Source organism: Tachysurus fulvidraco, chromosome 15, assembly GCF_022655615.1.
Source record: "Tachysurus fulvidraco isolate hzauxx_2018 chromosome 15, HZAU_PFXX_2.0, whole genome shotgun sequence".
Taxonomy (NCBI): Eukaryota; Metazoa; Chordata; class Actinopteri; order Siluriformes; family Bagridae; genus Tachysurus; species Tachysurus fulvidraco.
In genome coordinates, this window is record NC_062532.1 from 7,280,681 (window position 1) to 7,303,198 (window position 22,518).

General features: G+C 37.8%; 2 protein-coding genes across 8 annotated transcripts in view; both read right to left on the bottom strand.

Moving 5' to 3' along the window:
• Window positions 1–1,703, bottom strand: part of LOC113659103 (trinucleotide repeat containing adaptor 6A) — a 34,827-nt gene extending 33,124 nt beyond the window's left edge. For 3 of the 6 annotated variants that reach the window (XM_047800532.1, XM_047800528.1, XM_027171677.2), the window contains exon 1: window positions 1,546–1,703. The gene's annotated coding sequence lies outside the window, so the exon portion shown is untranslated. Of the gene's footprint in view, window positions 1–29; window positions 234–1,545 lie in introns of those variants that run through there. The other 3 variants (XM_047800529.1, XM_047800531.1, XM_047800530.1) reach the window with 2 other exon arrangements.
• Window positions 1,704–18,630: 16,927 nt separating this feature from the next.
• ndufab1b (NADH:ubiquinone oxidoreductase subunit AB1b) lies at window positions 18,631–22,441 on the bottom strand. 2 transcript variants are annotated; one of them, XM_027171828.2, is made up of 5 exons: window positions 22,178–22,334; window positions 20,986–21,108; window positions 20,060–20,147; window positions 19,595–19,704; window positions 18,631–18,742 (listed from the first exon to the last, which is right to left on the bottom strand). In XM_027171828.2, the coding sequence occupies exons 1-4, from the start codon at window positions 22,295–22,297 to the stop codon at window positions 19,616–19,618; spliced, it is 420 nt and encodes a 139-aa protein (XP_027027629.1). In that variant the 5' UTR covers window positions 22,298–22,334; the 3' UTR covers window positions 18,631–18,742; window positions 19,595–19,615. The 2 variants fall into 2 exon arrangements, with proteins under 2 accessions (XP_027027629.1, XP_027027630.1); XM_027171829.2 differs by lacking the exons at window positions 18,631–18,742; window positions 19,595–19,704; window positions 20,060–20,147; window positions 20,986–21,108 and adding an exon at window positions 21,421–21,663 and having other exon boundaries at window positions 22,178–22,441.
• Between the last annotated feature and the right edge of the window lie 77 nt (window positions 22,442–22,518).

The window sequence follows — 22,518 nt, forward strand, 5'->3', positions numbered from 1 at the left end:
GAAGAGTAAAGAAAAGCTGACCTGTTTACCTGTTCACTGCGCAAAGCAAAGTTTTCCCCATTGGTCTGAGCAACAATTAACACCAACATGCAGAACAACAGTGCAGATTTTATGGTACATGATGATAACCATTCAAACAGCGGCGCACCAAGTCTTATATTCTATATTAGTTAGTGATCCTCAACCTATTCGTAATCCGCAAAAACCAGACACTAAATGCTCTCTCTCACACACACACACACACTCACACACACACACACACTCTCACTCACTCTCTCTCACACCTCCCCCACCTCCGCGTCCCAAACCGCTCTCCACCCCACTGAGTTGTGTGTAGCGCCTATTGTGGCGTACACAAGTTTTGTTTTGGACCGGAGCCAAATCCTTTAAAGCTCAACCCTCAGAGTTATGTAAATCTCAGATGTGCAGATATCACAAAGCTCTACAGAATATTTTCCCTCCGACCTGTTTAGTGCACTGCACACAGACTTAGCCGGTTATCATCACAATCGACGCTTCCTTCACCATTTATTTCTCTTATTCTGCACTTATATAAACTGCCCGAACGTTTAATAATAAAAAAAAAAATTTAACCCAACACTGTAAAGTTTGTATAATGTTTGTCCCCATTCGGCTCGCGTTAGTTAGCATCATGCTAACGTCTCTGTGCTCATACAGTAACCGCGTTCAGCTCAGAGTTAAACTCCCCAAACACCAGCTTGTGTTAAACCCACTTTAATATTTGCCGAATGCAACATTATAAGTATTTTTAAAGCAATAACGTGAAACCAAAATACACATTTTAAACCCAGTTTAAACGTATAAATCAAGTTACTGCGGCGACGCGACTTGCTAATGCTAACTAAGAGCATCAGCTGCTTAATTATATAAGCGAATAACCGGACAAACTGTTTATCTAACAATACACCGATATATGAAATATGTTACTGAAAAATATGACTTATTTACCGGGTAGCACAACCTCTTTTATATAGATGTTAAATGTATTTTTACAACATTTCAGTGCAGAGGTCGAATATGTAAACTAAATATTGGCAGCTTTTAAAAGAAAAATAATTTTTAAAAAAAAACCCAACAGATTAAACATTTAATACAACGCCTTTTTGAAACCCTGGAAGTAAAAAAAATATACTGACTAGAAGAATTTCTTTAGAATATCTGTGCAAGTGAGGGAGCTGCGCGAGCTAAACAACAGCTAATGCTAATGCTAACCATACGGCATCTTTATTCTGCGCGTGCTGGAGAAAAAGCCTCGATTTATTTTATGGCTTTGTTGTTGCTTCAAATCCGCGTAAACATTCGACTAAAATCGGTCTTAAAAGACAACAAGCAACTATTCAGTTCATAAAAAAATAACAACAAAAAACAGGCTGGAAACGATGGAATTTTAAAGCTAGTTACTGAAAGCCGAAAAAAAAAACATTTCGCAGATCTAAGCTGCTTTAATACGATGACGCTCGTGCGCATTTTACACGACGGAAAAAAACACAAAATCGAAAACTGTAATGCAAAAACATATCTCACCTCGTAAGTTTTAAAGTGCAGTAGAGAGCAAATGAAAGCGGATGATAAGGCTATATGAATGTAACGCTTTTGCAAAATCTAGGACGGGAAACATTCGTCCTGCTCAGCCGCCATTTCCTTCACTCGCATTGCATCTGTCTGTCACTACCCCAGTGTTGACCCCCCCCCTTTCCTGAGCTGCAATGCGCATGCCCACTAATCCGACGCATGCGCGGTGCATATGGAGTCGAGTCAAACTGATAGGGTTGTGATACTAGCTTTGCGCTATTTAATGAAACCACATAACTATATAATAAACTATATGAGAATAAATAACAGTAATAAAAACTAAGATTTTTGTTTGTTTGTGTTTAACCCTTGAGTTAACCAATAGGCAATAAAGAAAATCTGACTTATTTAAGGACATTTCGTAACTGTGGCATCACTCTTAGCATAGCACTAATCACCTAGCATCACTCTTAGCATAGCACTAATCACTTAACATCACTCTTAGCGTATCATTAATCACATAGCATCACTCTTAGCATAGCACTAATCACTTAACATCACTCTTAGCGTATCATTAATCACATAGCATCACTCTTAGCATAGCACTAATCACCTAGCATCACTCTTAGCATAGCACTAATCACTTAACATCACTCTTAGCGTATCATTAATCACATAGCATCACTCTTAGCATAGCACTAATCACTTAACATCACTTAGCATATCACTAATCACCTAGCATCACTCTTAGCATATCACTAATCACCTAGCATCACTCTTAGCATAGCACTAATCACCTAGCATCACTCTTAGCGTATCATTAATCACATAGCATCACTCTTAGCATAGCACTAATCACTTAACATCACTTAGCATATCACTAATCACTTAACATCACTCTTAGCATATCACTTAACATCACTCTTAGCAAAGCACTAATCACTTAGCGTCACTCTTAGCATAGCACTAATCACTTAACATCACTCTTAGCATAGCACTAATCACTTAACATCACTCTTAGCGTATCATTAATCACATAGCATCACTCTTAGCATAGCACTAATCACTTAACATCACTCTTAGCGTATCATTAATCACATAGCATCACTCTTAGCATAGCACTAATCACCTAGCATCACTCTTAGCATAGCACTAATCACTTAACATCACTCTTAGCGTATCATTAATCACATAGCATCACTCTTAGCATAGCACTAATCACTTAACATCACTTAGCATATCACTAATCACCTAGCATCACTCTTAGCATATCACTAATCACCTAGCATCACTCTTAGCATAGCACTAATCACCTAGCATCACTCTTAGCGTATCATTAATCACATAGCATCACTCTTAGCATAGCACTAATCACTTAACATCACTTAGCATATCACTAATCACTTAACATCACTCTTAGCATATCACTTAACATCACTCTTAGCAAAGCACTAATCACTTAGCGTCACTCTTAGCATATCACTAATCACCTAGCATCACTCTTAGCATAGCACTAATCACTTAACATCACTCTTAGCATATCACTAATCACCTAGCATCACTCTTAGCATAGCACTAATCACTTAACATCACTCTTAGCATAGCACTAATCACCTAGCATCACTCTTAGCATAGCATAATCACTTAACATCACTCTTAGCATATCACTAATCACCTAGCATCACACAGCATATCACTAATCACCTAGCATCACTCTTTGCATAGCACTAATCACCTAGCATCACTCTTAGTATAGCACTAATCACTTAAGATCACTCTTAGCATAGCATTAATCACTTAACATCACTCTTAGCATATCACTAATCACTTAACATCACTCTTAGCATATCACTTAACATCACTCTTAGCAAAGCACTAATCACTTAGCATCACTCTTAGCAAAGCACTAATCACTTAGCATCACTCTTAGCATATCACTAATCACTTAGCATCACTCACCTTTAGCACTGAAGTTATAAATTAAATACATGTATGAAATTATATTTGTTTCGGTGGAATTTATATTTATCTTCAATAAACACTGGTCCTGGTCATGATAAACCCAGACCTTATCCCAGGAACACTGAATGAGGAGCCAAACCGTCACAGGCCATCTTTTACACCTAAGGGTAGTTTCATAAGGCAGGTTTTTGAGAGGTGGACGGAAACCAATGTAGACACAAGGAGAACATGCAAACAAAGTTCACACAGACAGAAACCCAAGCACAGGATGAAACGTGAACCTGAAGCCAGGGCTCTCAAGTTTTGAAATCAGGCAAGCGTGACATCTCCACCAAATAAATAAATAAATAAATAATGGGGGAGTTGTTTTATTTGGTAAGGATCACTGACCACAATTTAATTTAATAAATATATTATTCCCATTTATTAATGTGTGTGTGTGTGTGTGTGTGTGTGTGTGTGTGTGTGTGTGCGTGCGTGCGTGTGCGTGTGTGAGAGAGAGAGAGAGAGAGAGAGAGAGAGAGAGACATTATAAAACCCATATAAAACAGTTCGGCTCAAAAAAAACCCCTGGAATTTAGTGAATGCCCAAGCTTTAATTCCTGCCCGGTTCCATAGAGACAGCGGTGCGGACTGATACATTTTGGGCGCTGCGGCTTATTAAATATATGATAAATAGTCAAAAAGTTTTCTGCGTGAGAAATACGATGTGTGACGGGAGAACATGACAAAAGACCAAAATGAGTGACTGTCACTCTCAATGCGTGACACTTGACAGCCCTGTGAAGCTGTGAGGCAGAGATGCTACAGGCTGCATCTGTACCATCCATATTCTGTACCACTACACAGGGTTGTGTGGAACCTAGAGCTTATCCCAGGGCACTCAGGACACACACATGCTTACACACCCACTCACATCTATGGACAATTTAGAGATATCAGTCAGCCTACAACACAATGTTTTACTCTAGGTTAGGAAACTGGATTACCTGCCTGGAATCCGTCAAATATTTCACATCAGTGATTCAAAAGAAGAAAAAATGTACTTTATATTACATGAAATATATTTATTGAACCAAGAGATATTTGGTGACCATGTTTTGCTCATTTTGGTTTTGAGCTATAAATTACTTCAATCACAATTCAGTCATGCGTCTTCCTGCATATGTCTTAAATGTTGATTTATTTCTCCAAGCTATCCATACATGTGTTTGTAACTTTGGTATTGTACTGAACTTCATAGTCGTTATATAATAGGTTCTTCAGTTGCACACACACACACACACACACACACACACACACACACACACACACACACACACACGCACACACACACACACACACACACACACACACACACACACACACACACAGTGCAACAGTAATGTGTTATCATTATATTGTCTTTGACCCAGGTAAAGGTTACTAAAGAAAATCTGTTTACATAACTCTCATGTAGCTAATACATGATTGAGGTAATTTAATACGCTATGGGCAACATAACAAAAAACAAAAGGATCTCATGTATAGTAAAAAAAACAAATAAAAAAAATGAGAAATAGAAAATCCACATATAGCTTTACAAATGGAAAGAATAAAGTACAAGGTAATAAGAACTAGCTGCAAAGAAATGGATGAAAAATTGAAAGCAAAGACAATAAAAGAAAATAAAAGTCACATCAAGGAAGATATTAAATAAGAAATGAATCGCTCTCTTAGGTGTTTGTTAGCAAAACCAACATAAATTCCATAAAAATAAAAACAAAATAAAGATAAATGGTAGGGACATAAATGAATTACAAGTGATGTCATCCTCAATTCCGCTGCACACACACATAAGTACATCTGCGTCTGTCATTTTTTTTTTCAGTGAGAACAAAGCGAGAGCCAAGTGAGAAGCAAGCCAAAAACACCAGACAAAAACAGAAATGCATTAGCAACAAAGTAGAGAGTACATACAGGAATCTGCCTACGTGTTCGTATTTTACACAAAGAACACATGCTGTGGAAAAAACATAGCACTATACTGTTAACTGCAGGTCACTCTGACTCAGTGCAGACACACACACACACACACACACACACACACACACACACACACACACACACACACACACACACACACACACACACACACACACACACACAGGTTTAGATTCTAAATCAATTTGTTATTCAGCTCTAATAGAGATTTAGATTTAAATTCAGATTGTAATTCATATTCATGTTTTAATAACAATTCTGATTTAGATCCAGGTCCTAATTCAGATTATGATACAGATTCAGTTTATTATTTATAATAAAATTTACATTCCGGTTCAGATTATTATTATTTTTTTTTATATTTTACATATATTTTATTTTTATTTTATAATAATATTTCGCTTTGATGTGCTTGAATATATAAAAACCAAACATTTACAAAAGAACATTTTTTAGTATCACTCAAGAGCAGAAAGGTTAAAATGCGTGTGTTTGTTTGTGTGTGTGTTTGTGTGTGTGTGTGTGTTTGTGTGTATGTGTGTGTGTGTGTGTGTGTGAGCAAGAGAGAAAGCGAGAGAGAGAGAGAGAGAGAGAGAGAGAGAGAGAGAGAGAGAGAGAGAGAGAGAGAGAGACCAGACGTTCATTTGTCATGCAAAGTCATTTGTTCCCAGTCTGCAAACACACAAAGGATTCATGCACGTTCCCAGGACCCTGTCCCTCTCTCTACACTCACCAAACTGACCTCTGTCCCTCTAACACACACACACACACACACACACACACACACACACACACACACACACACACACACACACACACACACACACACACACACACACACTAATCATCAATATTCAGGTCTCATGCAAAATTAATTCTGACTTTGATAGTGTTCAGTCTGCGGTTTCTCTCTATTCTGAAGTGCAGAACTAACAGAGGTGTTAATGTTAGTCTGTGAAAAACTACAACCCAGGAATATTAATTTTTCATTTCTTTGATTTTAGCTGTTAAATTGCTCTGTTCTTATGTGAACGATGACCTAAATAAATTGATTATATTAAGCTCCTCTTAAAATTAATTATTGTTACAAATAAATTACACTTTATAAATGACGTTTGTCCCCTTTTGCTTCTCACTGTCAGCAATGGACGATTTATTCTGTCCTTTGCTTTATTCGTTCTTCACATCCCCTATCATTATAGTTACTCTCCATCGCTCTCTCAACCCCCCTCTCTCTCCATCAGACAGCCAGCTGTGAAATGGATTTGTTGAAGCTGAACTACACGCAGCATTCACTCAATTACTCGTCAGACCATCTACACACACACACACACACACACACACACACACACACACACACACACACACACACACACACACACACACACACACACACACACAGGCCTTATAAACACTCCATCAACTCTAAAAATACTCAAGGCAATTTCACCTATTTCAGCTCAAAAATTTGTGCTCAGTGTTTGTATTAGAATAATACATTCATATTCAAAATCTATTCTATCATATACATTATAATTCTACCAGAAAGAATAAGTAATAATGAAAGGAATAAGAATGAAAGAATCAATGGCTGTGTGGCATGATGCCCAATGTTGTTTATATTTTATATAACAGCATGCCCAACAAAATATTTTATTCCTCTTATATCTCAGCTACTAGTATACCCCAGGTTTTTATTAAAATACTATATCCAGGTATAGTTAACCTTATGAAATGTCTGTGAAACATATCAGCTCTTAGCAGCTGTTAGTATAAGCTAGCTGTTAGTATAAGCTATAAATAGTTCCCTCATCACCCTCAACTCTGTCGCAATTGCTGACGTATGAGACTCCATTAAAGGTAAATAAATGTTTCCTTTTGGAAAGCCTCTCCATATAAATAATTACACATGTTTTTTTAAAGCATATATTGTTATAGAAACAGTAACACCGATGTAACACACATTACACTGAAATACACTGATGTAATATTGGAAATTTAAATTCCATCTGTCATAATGGGCTAATCAGCAGTTTTGTTTAAAGCTAACCCACAGCTAGTAAACAGTGTGTGTGGCTTTAAATTGGCATAAAACACCTGTCTTATATTATGTTCGACTAAAACAATTCTGACCCACCAAGGCATGGACTCCACAAGACCTCTAAAAAGTGTGGCAGGGAGCATCATCCTGGTGGAAGAAGCCACTGGTTAATACTGTTGGCATTAAGGGATGTGCTTGGGCATCAAAGTTTAGGTAGGTGATATGTGTCACCCCTGGTTTCCCAATAGAACAATCATTCATTCATTTTCTTCCGCTTATCCAAACTCTCGGTCACGGGGAGCCTGTGCCTATCTCAGGCGTCATCGGGCATCAAGGCAGGATACATCCTGGACAGAGTGTCAACCCATCACAGGGCACACACACACTCTCATTCACTCACACACACACACACACACACACACACTATGGACAATTTTCCAGAGATGCCAATCAACCTACCATGCATGTCTTTGGACTGGGGGAGGAAACCGGAGTACTCGGAGGAAACCCCTGAGGCACGGGGAGAACATGCAAACTCCACACACACAAGGCGGTGGCGGGAATCGAACCCCCAACCCTGGAGGTGTGAGGCAAACATGCTAACCACTAAGCCACCGTGCCCCCACAATAGAACATTGCACAAAGTAATTATTTTGAGTCTTTTACAAATTCTTAATTACAATAAAATTTACATTCAGATTCAGTATCAAATTAAAATTCAGGTGCTAAATCAGATTGAGAATGAGATTAGAGTTCTAATAAAGATTCTGGGTCAGATCCAGATTATACTTCAGTAGCTTCAGATAATGATTCTAATTTCTAATTTGAATTATGATTCTTATTTACAATAAACTGTACGTTCAGATTTGGATTTCAGGATCAAATTTAGATTTACGCCAAAATTCAGATTAGGATTTAGATTCAATTCAGGTTAAGATTCAGGTTCTGATTCAAATTCTAATCAGTTTCAGGTTTAAGTATGTTTCAACTAATTCAGATTCTGATTAACAATGTAAGATCAAACTTGAGCTCTAATTAATATTCTGATTAAGATTTGGAAACTGCACATTGTTATTCCAGTGGAGGTTCTGATTCAAGTTCTGATTCAGATACTGCTTCAAAATGCAGTGTTGCCTTCCTTCCATAGTGCATCCTGGTGTCATGTCTTATCCAGATTAGTGACATAAACCTGTCTGTCCACATGATGTAAAAGAAAATGTGACATAGACAATGTAAGGACAATCATTAAAAACCATGCGCATTTATGTATATGTTTATGTATATGTATATACATTATTTTTTCACATATGTTTTTTCATATTTTCATAGTTTTTATATAATTTATACGTTTTATTTATCTCCTTTTGGTTTTGGTTTTATTTTTTATCCCTAATTGCATTCCTTTTATGCTACAGATGCAAAAAGCATTTCACTGCATGTCGTACCCTGTATGTACAGTACGTGTATGTGACAAATAAAATTTGATTTGATTTGATTTGAGTGTGTGTAAAGTAGCTATATACAGTACAGTATCTCACAAAAGTTAGTACACACCTCATATTTTTGTAAATATTTTATTATATCTTTTCATGAGACAACACTAAAGAAATGACACTTTGTCCCCTCAAAATAACTCAATACACAGCCATAACACTATATGTGTATAGAGCGATAACACTATATGTGTATATTAGCTATATGAATGTGTGTATTGTAGCTATATAAGTGTGTGCATAGAGGCTATATAAGTGTGTGTATAGAGGCTACATGAGTGTGTGTATAGTAGCTATATGAGTGTGTATAGTAGCAATATAAATCTGTGTATAGTAGCTATATGAGTGTGTGTATTGTACAGTAGCTTTATGAGTGTGTATAGTAGCTATATAAGTGTGTGTATAGAGGCTACATGAGTGTGTGTATAGTAGTTATAGGAGTGTGTATAGTACCTATATAAGTGTGTGTATAGTAGCTATGAATGTGTATAGTACCTATATAAGTGTGTATAGTAGCTATATGAGTGTGTATAGTAGCTATATGAGTGTGTATATTAGCTATATGAGTGTGTATAGTAGCTATATGAGTGTGTGTATTGTAGCTGTATGAGTGTGTGTATTGTAGCTGTATGAGTGTGTGCATTGTAGCTGTATGAATGTGTGTTGTAGCTATATGTGTGTATTGTATGCTATGAGTGTGTATAGTACCTATATAAGTGTGTGTATAGTAGCTATATGAATGTGTATAGTAGCTATATAAGTGTGTATAGTAGCTATATGAGTGTGTATAGTAGATACTGTATATAAGTGTGTGTATAGTAGCTACTGTATATAAGTGTGTGTATTGTATGCTATGAGTGTGGGTATAGTAGCTATATGAGTGTGTATAGTAGCTATATGAGTGTGTATAGTAGCTATATGAGTGTGTATATTAGCTATATAAGTGTGTGTATAGTAGCTCTATAAGTATGTGTATTGTAGCTGTATGAGTGTGTGCATTGTAGCTATATGAATGTGTGTTGTAGCTATATGTGTGTATTGTATGCTATGAGTGTGTATAGTACCTATATAAGTGTGTGTATAGTAGCTATATGAATGTGTATAGTAGCTATATGAGTGTGTATAGTAGCTATATGAGTGTGTATAGTAGCTATATGAATGTGTATAATAGCTATATGAGTGTGTATAGTACCTATATAAGTGTGTGTATAGTAGCTATATAAGTGTGTGCATTTTATGCTATGAGTGTGTATAGTACCTATATAAGTGTGTGTATAGTACCTATATAAGTGTGTGTATAGTAGCTATATGAGTGCGTATAGTAGCTATATGAATGTGTATAGTAGCTATATGAGTGTGTATAGTAGCTATATGAATGTGTATAGTAGCTATATGAGCGTGTATATTAGCTATATAAGTGTGTGTATAGTAGCTATACAATTATGTGTATTGTAGCTGTATGAGTGTGTGTATTGTAGCTATATGAGTGTGTATAGTAGCTATATAAGTATGTGTATTGTAGCTGTATGAGTGTGTGTATTGTAGCTGTATGAGTGTGTGTATTGTAGCTGTATGAGTGTGTGTATTGTAGCTATATGAATGTGTGTTGTAGCTATCTGTGTGTGTATTGTATGCTATGAGTGTGGGTATAGTACCTTTATGTGTATGTATAGTAGCTATATGAGTGTGTATAGTAGCTATATGAGTGTGTATAGTAGCTATATGAGTGTAAGTATAGAAGCTACATGAGTGTGTATATAGTAGCTATTCATCTAAAACATGTAGAAGATGTTGTGACGGTAATTGAAAGTGTCTTTTACTTTACAATACATTATCAGTTAGACACAAATAGATGGGTTCTGACAGCATAGACATCCAACGCAGAGACCAGAAGAAACACACACACACAGCACACACACACACAAACACACACACACACAGCACACACCACATACCAGACAGAATCGACACAGGAAATAGTAACTTCACCACTCAGGATGCAACATGTTCATGCTCAAAAACAAACACACCATTAAACAATGGATTTGTTATATAAGATGTTGCAAGGTGTGAGAGTATTCTCAAATAAAAGCTTGATTTGTGTGAGTGTGTGTACTGTATGTGTATGCATGCTTTATTGTGATCACAGTGTATTTTGCTGCTGCTGATTGTTGCACATACACTGCATACACTATATTTCCTTGCGAAAGGTGTGTGCAGCCATTTCAGCTAGTGTGATAAATGTTGCCTTGGCAACAGCAGTCCAGGCTGGTAGCACACTGCATCATAGTTCAGTATGGCACTGTGTGTGTGTGTGTGTGTGTGTGTGTGTATATGTTGATTTCTTTAATTAATTCATTCATGCATTAATTAATGAAATCAACGTTATATATTATGTTATATATGACAAATCAATGCTAGCTGATTGTTCTATACATTTTTACAGCCCAATATCATAAAAATTATAAAAGACAAAATACATAATATATAGTTCTGATCTAAATCTATTACTGTGATGCAAAAAGCATCTTCACTCCTCACAGCTCTGTGTAGTTCATCTAATGCCATTTGTTCGTTCCTTCTCTGCACCACACCACCTTATTAATATATTGTTATTAAGAATTGTTCTAAAAAATAATAAATGGGATGTCATCGGGTGCAATGGATTTAATTGAAGAAGGTATAAACTTACTCTAAGAAGACGTTGCTATAAAATGGATATAGGGTTTTGTTTTATCCTCCACATCAGATTATTTGAATTTTTAAGTGGGTTATTTTGGATATTTTGGAATAAAACTACTAATTACATGAAAGAAGAGATGACGAACCTGTATGTTTGGTGTTTTTCACTTTGAATAAACTTTTCTTTTACTATGTTTAGATTCAGACAGACCACAACATGAAGCAAGAAGATAATCTGGTAATCTGGGGGATAATCAGGTTTTAAGTGTGCATAAATATGCATATATACTTCATGCATCTGCTGAGTTAGTGCAACGGTTTACATACTCGCTAGATTACACATCAGAGCCAAAATATCTCTGTTCACAAGGCAAAGTGTAATGACTGTGTTTCAAACACAGACTAAAGAGCTCTGTTTCTCTTTAAAAACTTTCCGCTGTCTGCGTGATTGGCGTCATGATCCGTGTCTCAAATTGATAACCCTCGCTATATGCTGTATATTCAGAAAGATTCTTGATCTACAAAAATCTTATGTACATATACATGCAGATAACTCTATAAATTAGCCTTCACAATAATTGAAGCCTTGTTAAAATAACAAATTCTTTCGTTGTTAAGCTTTGGATAGCTATTCAGTTGGAGCCTTGTTTCTAATATTAGGACTAGCCATCAGTAAGAAGGTCAGATACACATTCTCTTCCGTTTTCCTTCTATTCGTTTCCTTCACATCCTTCTTATTTTTGTCTTCTCATTGTTTTACCATACAGTATTTTACTATTTCTCCTTCTTCATGTCTGCAGAAATGTGAACCTCACACACCAAGGATTTTGAAAGCTACTGTCGTTGTATTAGGCAGTGTTGCTATTTTGTGCTTAATTGAAATCCTGCTTCTTTTACTCTCTAATTAATACATAATGAAACCATACTGTTGTTTACTAACACAGAGATTTACAGTACACTGTAAATCACACCTAACAAATACAGCACCGAAAGGCGGGGCTCCTCGGCACGAGTTTAGACGAGGTTAATCTGTTGAAAGAATGTGTGACCTCGCACACTTTATGCACTAGTTTACCTGCTATGCATACCGGAGGCAGACAATAAAACACTACATGACTGTACAAGCACCTGACTCCCAATTCCACCCTGAAACCAGATCTGGCTCTGTAACACTCACAGTCTATAGGTTTTTATGCCAAACAGTGGTGTGCTATTTCTGTGCATACTGTACTATGTAGCACCGGAGTATTAAATGTCTCAATATTTAATTAGGACAATAGTTAGTACCTGTAAAAATTGAAAAAGGAATAGATTTACCGCAGACATTCAACAGAACAGTGACACTTGAGACTTGATTATGTAACAACATACTTTTAAAATCCAGTTTTTAAACAACACAAGCTACTAGTAATAGAAAGGGCATATAAACCTTTATTATCGCCACATATACATTACAGCACAGTGGAATTCTTTTCTTCACATACCCCAACTGAGGAGGTTGGGGTCAGAGTGCAGGGGCAGCTATGATACAGCGCCCCTGGAGCAGGGAGGGTTGAGGGCCTTGCTCAAGGGCCCAACAGTGGCAGCTTGTCTGTGCTTGGCCTTGAACCCAGATCCTCCGATCAACAACCCAGAGCCTTAACCAGTTGAGCCACCACTGCTGTTTAGACTTTTTCGGAAGTCTTCAAATGATCTCTAATGAAGACCTAAACACAAACCAGACTGATGCAACAGTAGCTCAAAGAAGACTTCTCCAATCAGCCCCTAAATGAATGTGCTCTTTCAAATATAGTATTGCCTCTATAGTAACAGCTCATTCACAGAGTATATACAGTATGGCAGATATATCAAATAGTCGCTTTAAATTTCTGACAAGGGAAAGTTTTCATTCACCGGTCACTTTAATAGGAACACCTGTACACCTGTGAACTTATGTGGTAGCAGCATAATTCATAAAATCATAAAGATACAGGTAAAGAGCATCAGATAATGTTTACATCAAACATCAGGATAAAGAAAAAGTGTGAACTCTTTACCGTGGCATTGATTTCTGTACCAGGTATGTTTGTTTGAGAAACTGTTGATCTCCTGGGATCAAGGTGTTCCTACTAAACTAGACATTGGAACAGAACCTAGTTTGTTTTGCAGATATTCTACAATCTTGAAGTGTGACTTGTCACCCAACTGTTTCTTTCTAAATCTGTTAATGTTTAGCTTTTCCTCCTCTTCCCCTTCTTCACCCAGAAGTGTGTTACACAAGAATTTGTGTGTGTGTGTGTGTGTGTGTGTGTGTGTGTGTGTGTGTGTGTGTGTGTGTGTGTGTGTGTGTGTGTGAGTGATAATGCAGAAAGTTGCAAATTAAGCCACTAACACATCAGACTCACTGCCTATTAATGCTAAATCTTTAATTGGATTTGAAATCACAAACCACTAGGTGAACTCTATTGCAGTACAAACACATCCATCCATCCATCCATCCATCCATCCATCCATCCATCTATCTATCTATCTATCTATCTATCTATCTATCTATCTATCTATCTATCTATCTATCTATCTATCTATCTATCTATCTATCTATCTATCTATCTATCTCTAATGCTGTACATCCTATGTTTTTCTTAACCTGATCAGCCTACACATGCACACAGACACAGACACAGACACACACACAGACACACACACACAGACACACACACACAGACACACACACACACACAGAGCTGAAAAATCACCTGTCCTACTTAACAGTCAAGTCTAGTGTGTGCTAATTGGTGCAATAGAAGATGTTTGTTGACACACTGCAGTAACTCAGTGCATCAGCACACACACACACACACACACACACACACACACACACACACACACACACACACACACACACACACACACATATATATATATAAAGCTTGTGTAATTGTATCCATGCTTGTGACAAAACACGTTGTGAGGGAAACAGCAAGTACAAGAGTAACTTTACTCCCTCATGTATAAGTAAACAAGAGAAGAACTGGTCTAGCGTCCTTAATGCTTCACTGAGTGGAAAATATTGCGGCTTTTTTTAGTTGTATTTTTCTACTAGGGGCTCAAAAGCAAAGGGTTTCTACTAGTAAAAAATATTGGTGTGATGATATTCTTTGAGAAAGTATGTTAAATATGCTTTTTCCATTATGAATTATCCACAATCGTTTATTCTATTTTCTTTAATGAATCTAGCTAGAGCAATGCTACAAGCTATGAGGTAAAATGACCATGTAGCCTTACAATTAAGATGCATTCATAATAACAAAAAAAGGAAAAAAATCTTGTATTAATTTGCTTGGCTTGGTTTGTTGTCTCACACAGTGATATACACTCACATCTGTCAGTAAATATATCCAATCATGTGGCAGCACTACAATGCAGAATATCATGCAGAAACAAGTCAAGAGCTTCAGTTAACATTTACATCGACCATCAGAATGAAGAAATAATCATGGCATGATTGTTGGTGCCAAATGAGCTGGCTTTAATATTTAAGACTCTGCTGATCTCCTGAAAACATCCAACCTTGAGGTGGATGAGCTACAATCATGGAAGACCAAATCTGAGGCTATGATGAGCACCGAATCTTCAAACCTGTATGATTAAAGATTACGATAAAAAGTCTTAGTCTAGTCTTCAACTGTGCGTCTGTGAGTATGATAGCTTCAGATTCTTGATCTTGGCTGACAGGACTAGAATCTGATGTGGACTTCTGTTGTTGTAGTTCTTCCACCTCAAAGTTTGAAGCATTGTGTAACCTGAGATGGTTTCCTGCTTTACATGGGTAAAGATTGCTTACTTGAGCTTCTGTAGACATCCTGTCAACTCAGACCAGTCTAGTTATTTTCCTCTGATCTCTTTCATCAGGATCTCTTGACTAACAGGATACCTTCTCTGTTCTCTTCTTCACCCATGCCACTGTTAAAGAGACTCCTCCATTCAGATGTTTGATATGAACAGTAACTGGAGCTCTTGACCTTTATCTATATGATTTTATGTACATATTGTACTGCTGCCACGTGGCTTACCGAATAACTACATGAATGGGCAAGTGGCAGGTTTAGGTTAAGACTATTGATCAGACAGTTGTGAGTTTGAATCCCAGGTCCACAAAGCTCCCACTGCATGGCCCCTGAGCAAGGCCCTTAACCATTAATCACTCAGTTGTATAAAATGTAATCTAATATATTTGTCTGCCAAATGCCGTAAATGTATCTGAGACTGTTCAGTCAGACTGTCTAAATAACAAACTGTAGCACTTTGAAGCTAATAATTGAGACACAATCAATTACATGTTTACTGACATCTTTACAGCCGAGAAATTTGGAAATTCGCCTGTGAACTCTTAAAGCTAAATCATGAATATGTGCATGTGGCTCCTCCCTTTTTTAAAGGACCAATTGTAGACCAATTGGACAATTGACTGTTCAGCTTGATGCATGGCCAAGTGTGTGTTATTTCACTTACAAACAAGAAGACAAAAGTTCTTGAACTGATTGCATCAATTGAATTTTCATGTGCATTTGGAATCTGTTGCTGTTAATGAAATCCAAAGAGCTGATACTACCAGTGACGCGAGCAATCATAAGGCTGACGAATCAAAACAAATCAAAAACCTGCGGGGATTCCAAATCAACTATTTGGTACATTAATGGAACAAAAAGAACATACGATGAACTCAGGAACTCCAAGAGTTGTGAGTTGCAGAAACATTATTTCCTTGGCAAAGAATTACCCCTTCACAAAAGCTGGCCAGGTAAAAAAAAAAACACCCTTCTTTAAGGTGGTGCAGGGGCACCATTAAGGGGAGAAAAGTTAGGACGATTCTAAGGGCCCACTCACTTTTGGGGACCCAATAGGCTTGTATGTTTGGTGCAAAATGGGTGTGGTATTGGGCCCAGTCTCATTTTCTTTCATAGGGCCCAAAATTGTTAGTGGTGGCCCTGAGGTGGTGGACCTGCATCAAAGAGAAGCCTTTGCCTTTGCCTTGTGGTAAACCCTCTGTATTTATGACTAATGACTAATGAGTTCACTTTGAAGGCACAAATCTGTTAACAAAATTATAGAGTTGAAAATAAATGATTAATGAAAAAATACATTTTAAGTTAATCATTATAATGTCCTTAATGTTTTCAAGCCATTATTGTGGATGGTGATTAACCACATTTTTGTGCAAAAAAAATGCAGCACTAGAACTCCTTTCAGACTGAAATGCCAGCATAGAAACCAGAAATCTTAGATATGGTTGCCTGAGGTGGAATAAATAAAGGTTTTTATAGATTAAATGTAGATTAAAATGTACAGTTGCAGCTTGGTTATGGTTATACTGTTATTATGGTTATACTGTGCTGTCTTCAACAGTGTACAAAAGCCTACAGGTAAATTAAGCATGAATGGATGGAGTGATAATGCAGAAGCCATGGAGTAAAATGAGCATCAAGAGTGTTGTTATACTGCCTAAGATTATGGTGATGATAAATATTAAAGACGCCCTGATCTTATTTGGTAGTAAAAGTGTAGTTGGGGTTTTAAGAGATAATGCTGTGAGAATGTAAACACAGGGGGTGAGACAGAGAAAGACTTCTCATATCCTTCATCTCTCTCTCTCTCTCTCTCTCTCTCTCTCTCTCTTTCTCACACACACACACACACACACACACACACACACACACACACACACACACACACACACACACACACCAGTAAACACACCCATCTGCACAAGGTTGAGTTAGTGCTGAAGGGTACCAGGGCGAGAAAGGCAGAGAGAGAGAGAGAGAGAGAGAGAGAGAGAGAGAGAGAGAGAGAGAGAGAGAGAGAGAGAGAGAAGCAGAGGTGTGTGTGTGTGTGTTCACTCGGCTTCAGCACAATGGCCGTTTTGTCTGGCACTCGTGGTGTGGAGCTGAGCAAAGGAACGAGTGTGACGGCTCGTAAGGTGTCCCGAATGTGCGTGTGTGCGCGCGCGCTTTCGTTTTAACAAAGACCAGTATTCAAACAAACTCGGCGTCGCTCCGGAGGGGCGGAGTTACCGCAGACACACCCACCTCATACATATTCATTACACCCTGACAGTCAGCCCTTGCTGTTTATGTCGCGGGTTTCCTGTGTCTTCTGTCACCTTGACTTCCTCCTGGCGTTGTGTCTCCGTGTGCCTTTATTTCTCTCGTCCTTTTTCTAATACTCTCGTTTTTTTTCTCTCTCTCTGTATATTTCCTAATTTACAAATAAAACGTCCTCTGCAGAAGCCTAGAAAACCGCACACACACAGCTTTTCCAGAGCTAATTTAAATTCAGTGCACACCTCTACACAGCAGAGACCCCCCCCCCACACACACACACACACACTCACTCACTCTACCCTGAGGCGAAGAAATCACGGCGCCCTCTGCTGGGGTTGCTACATGCTACAAACTCTCTCTCTCTGTCAATCTCTCTCTAAATCGCTCTCTCTCTCCCTCTCTGAATCTCTCTGCCTGTCTATAAATCTCTCTGCCTCTCTCTCTCTCTCTCTCTCTGTCTGAATCTCTCTGCCTCTCTCTGAATTGGCCAGCACTAAGTGTCCAATAAGTGTCTGATCAGGTATGCCAATAAAAAGTAGTGGAAAAAAGTGGAAAGTAGTGTGACAATATGTTGTTATGTATCAATGAATTCTTGGTGATAAGTTTTCAGACATTTTGATGGAAACCAAAATAATTTGATCAGCAGAGACGTTTAAGTGCAAAATGTTAATATCAAATAATCTGTTTCCCCTCCGAAAAAGTATGAAAGCGATATCACCAAAGTGCAGTGTGAAATAATCGCTCCTAATATTAATATCGATGATATGTCCTCATACTGCATAGCCCCGGTGTTTATATGTATAAATAAACATCTAGAACAAACATCTAAACAAAGTCTGGACACGTTGAAAGCTGATATTTCAGATTATTGTTTATTGTTCAAATGTACATGATCATTTTTATTTAATAAACATTACACAAAACCAGTGACGGACAGAAAAGGTGCAGGTCGAATATGTTGATGCCTGTGAAAAAGAGTGACACAGAAACATGTAACCACTTGCTGAAGTAAGTACAAATCAATAACTACAAATAATTACAAATGCTTCTTGTAAACTGCTGCATATGATTTGTAAATTGTTCATAGGAGCAATTCCTCACTTCGATTTATTTACGCTTCTGTAAAACCCCTATTCCAGGAAATAACTATAGAAGGGCGGCATGATAATGATTCTTTTCCCCACTATTCATTCAAGCCAGCACTAAGTGTCCAATAAGTGACCGATCTGGTATGTCAATAAACATGTTCCATGTACTCCCTAGTGTGCCACCTTCTGGCCTGTCATGACACTTGCATGTCTTCCTGGTTTGTCAAGACAGCATCAGGACGGCACATTGCTGAGTTCTTGATCAGAGTTGCTGAAACAATTTGCTTCTTTTTTTTTTTTTTCCCTGTTTTCCTGTCAAACCATTTTCTTGTCACCTTTACTATAATTCAGCTCATGGGCTGTTAAGAAATGAGTAGTTTTATTACACACACACAGGTAGACTTTCACTTCTTCCACTTGCTGTTTATTTGTCATTTCAGTTATGCAAGGTTTGCCTTTTATGATTCTGATTATGGAGTGTGGTGGGCGTTACCAAATGCAAATCAGCTTTGTCATGCGCACACACTGTAATTTACATGTGACCGGCCTTCATTACCATACGCAGGCGAGTACAGAGAGGGTAAATAATGTTTCTCACAGAAAATATCAAGCTACATTTCTGCCATCTTTTCTCTGAAGTGGAACAGGAAGGAAGGCCGTTTGTGGAAGTCGTTAGGAGTTTGCGCGTCAATGCTGTGCGTTAGAGAAGAAACACAGAGGAAAGCTTACTTGGAAAGCGGGGCTTTATCATCACTTCACGTCCTTTTTACTGGCGATGTACTGTACGACTTCTGCAGGAGTCATCAGCTTCTCTGCCTCGGTATCTGGAATCTCAAACCCTGTAAGAAATGCAGTTGCAATATAAAACACCTTTGAGAACAGCATTCTTTATTCTTATTAACTTCAAGAAGAAATGAGGGAATGATTGATCACATCTGCATTAAATGTTACGATCGGTGGACAAAAACAGTTCTATGAATTAATAAAAAATAATAATTGTTGGCAAACTGTTAATGTAGCACAGGAGACACCACACCCATAACACCACATTATCATTTGTTAGTCTCCGTTTTGTTCATTCTAATATTACATTTCGTCACATATCATTTTTGTTGTACCAGGAAATTATTTAGCATATTAATATCTTCCTCCATGGATAGAGGAAGCCATAAGCAGATATTCTGATGCACTGACCAAACTCGTCTTCCATTGCCATGATAATTTCCACCTGATCCAAACTGTCCAGTCCCAAATCCTTCATAAAGTGTGATGATGTCTGAAGCTGTGGTGTGGAGTGGGGGATAAGAGAGAGACATAATTAGCCTGAATCATTCACTAGGCACACTACAATCTAGTGAACAGAAAGAAGTGCGTGGGAAAAAAATCTTTATTTCTGTTAAACAGTCTCTCATGCGGAGCTCTTCAGCATATTGAGCTTTGCACCAATCTGGTTTCAGCACATCTTTAATATTGTGTAGCCTTTAGACGCAAAGCTTTCCTGGGTCATTACAAGGAATTCCTCATGGCTCGCTACTCAGCCAGTAGATTACAGTGAATCAAGTAAAAACTGACATATTTAACCTGGAAGTGAAACTCAGCAAAGAAGAACTGCTCAAGTTCAATGTTATTACTACGGAAACAAGTAGTAGGCACATTTACTGACGACTTTATAGTCCAGCACTTGGCAACTTATGGTGGAAATATTTATTTATTTGCATGTATAAATGTAGCATTGTCCATTACACCATACATTACAAGTACGACAAAGATAGTAATACAGTACAAGTGGCAGGATTACTGGTTTTATTCTATCTCCATGTCTCTATATTTGTCTTTCAAATCATCCTTTGTCCTATGAAGACTCGTGTCTTTCTATGAAGGCTCATTGAAACAGTTTAAGAAGGAAATTGAAGTAAATCTTTTTCCATGGCCTTTACAGTCGACAGATCTGGGAGTAATTTGTTAGATAAGAGCTACTTTCTATTTATCTGTCTAGCCTAATGTATCTATCTATATTTATTCATCCATTTTGCCCCAAGTATACATGTGTATTGAAGCTCTAACCCTATTACTTAACCCTTCATGTTTCTTCTAACCAGTGTAAAGATATGAGCTCGTACCGTCTCTGGTTTGATCTTGTCATACAGTTGAAGGACATTCATGACACGCTCTTCGATGCTCTGCAGAGTTAACGGCTGCGAATCGCAATACAGCCGACACAACTGCAGTGCTGGAGTGGGGACCTACGAACAACAAATATGCTCATCGTTATCATGAGTGATTACTCAATAGAAAAGGAAGCACACAATTCTTTCCTTGGACTGGATGTAATCGGGGACACATGAACAATGTTTAGACTGTAAGATTTGTGACATTCCTAGTGACTGATTTTTTTTAGGTGGTGATGTATTTTCTGTCTAAAACCTAAGAGATGATAGTCAGCCTTTGCTCTTAACTCCTTAAAATGGAAAGGAGATATCGTCCTTCCTCAGTTTTAGATGAATCCAATGTAGCGAATATTAGACTAAAAGATCAAGAATGCAGAGAAACTATACCGTGTAGTCAAGCTGAAGCTAGCTGGTGACATACAACATGGCGAACATCATGCCACTGACTGAGGTATCAGACTGAATGACTTCATAAGCTGATTTGTTTGATCTGGTATCCAGACCAATGAAATGTGCTGTAGGCTGATTAGGATCTCTAAATTTTCCGTGACCCTGAGATGTGTTGGCAACCCTGTCCGGGGTATCCCCAAACCTTGTGCCCAGAGACTCCTGGGATAGACTCCAGGTTCCCTGTGTGGGATACACGATTCAGATGATCATGTATACACCAGATTCAATTACTTAGTTAACAAACAGGTGGAAAGAGTGGTGTCTGTTACATAAAGCAAATCACCAAACACACACACACACACACACACACACACACACACACACACACACACACACACACAAATATATTATACACACATACATACATACACACTAATATATTATACACACACATTATTATATATATATATATATATATATATATATATATATATATACACACACACACATTATATATATATATATATATATATATATATACATACATACACGCACACATACATATATATATATACACACACACACACACACACACACACACACACACACACACACACACACACACACACACAGTATGAGCAGAGCGTTCTTGTCCTACACACATTGGACAGTGCAGCAAAGACACTACAGGGTCACTGCAATAATCCAGCACAAGGCCGTTATGGCGGAAATGATGCGTGTTTTTAAACCTCACCCGTAAATGCTGCGTCCATTTCGCTGTCTGAACCACAGTCAGTGATCTTCGGCTGGCGGATTTAATGATTCCGCTGTGCTGTAATAACCTTACAGAGCGCACGAGTGCTCGGGACGCCATGTTTACTGAAACACTTTTACCCAAAATGCATAGCAGCAAAATATAACCAAAGATTCGGCGTGTTTACGCATGCGCACAGAGCCTCCTTCTTCTCACATCCTTTATTATAATGTTTTCTCACAGGTTTTTCTTGTGTTTTAAACACATCGTTATGTTAATTTAAATAGATAAATTAACTAACAGATTTTTTCCCCCAAGATATTCATTTGCATGTTTAACCG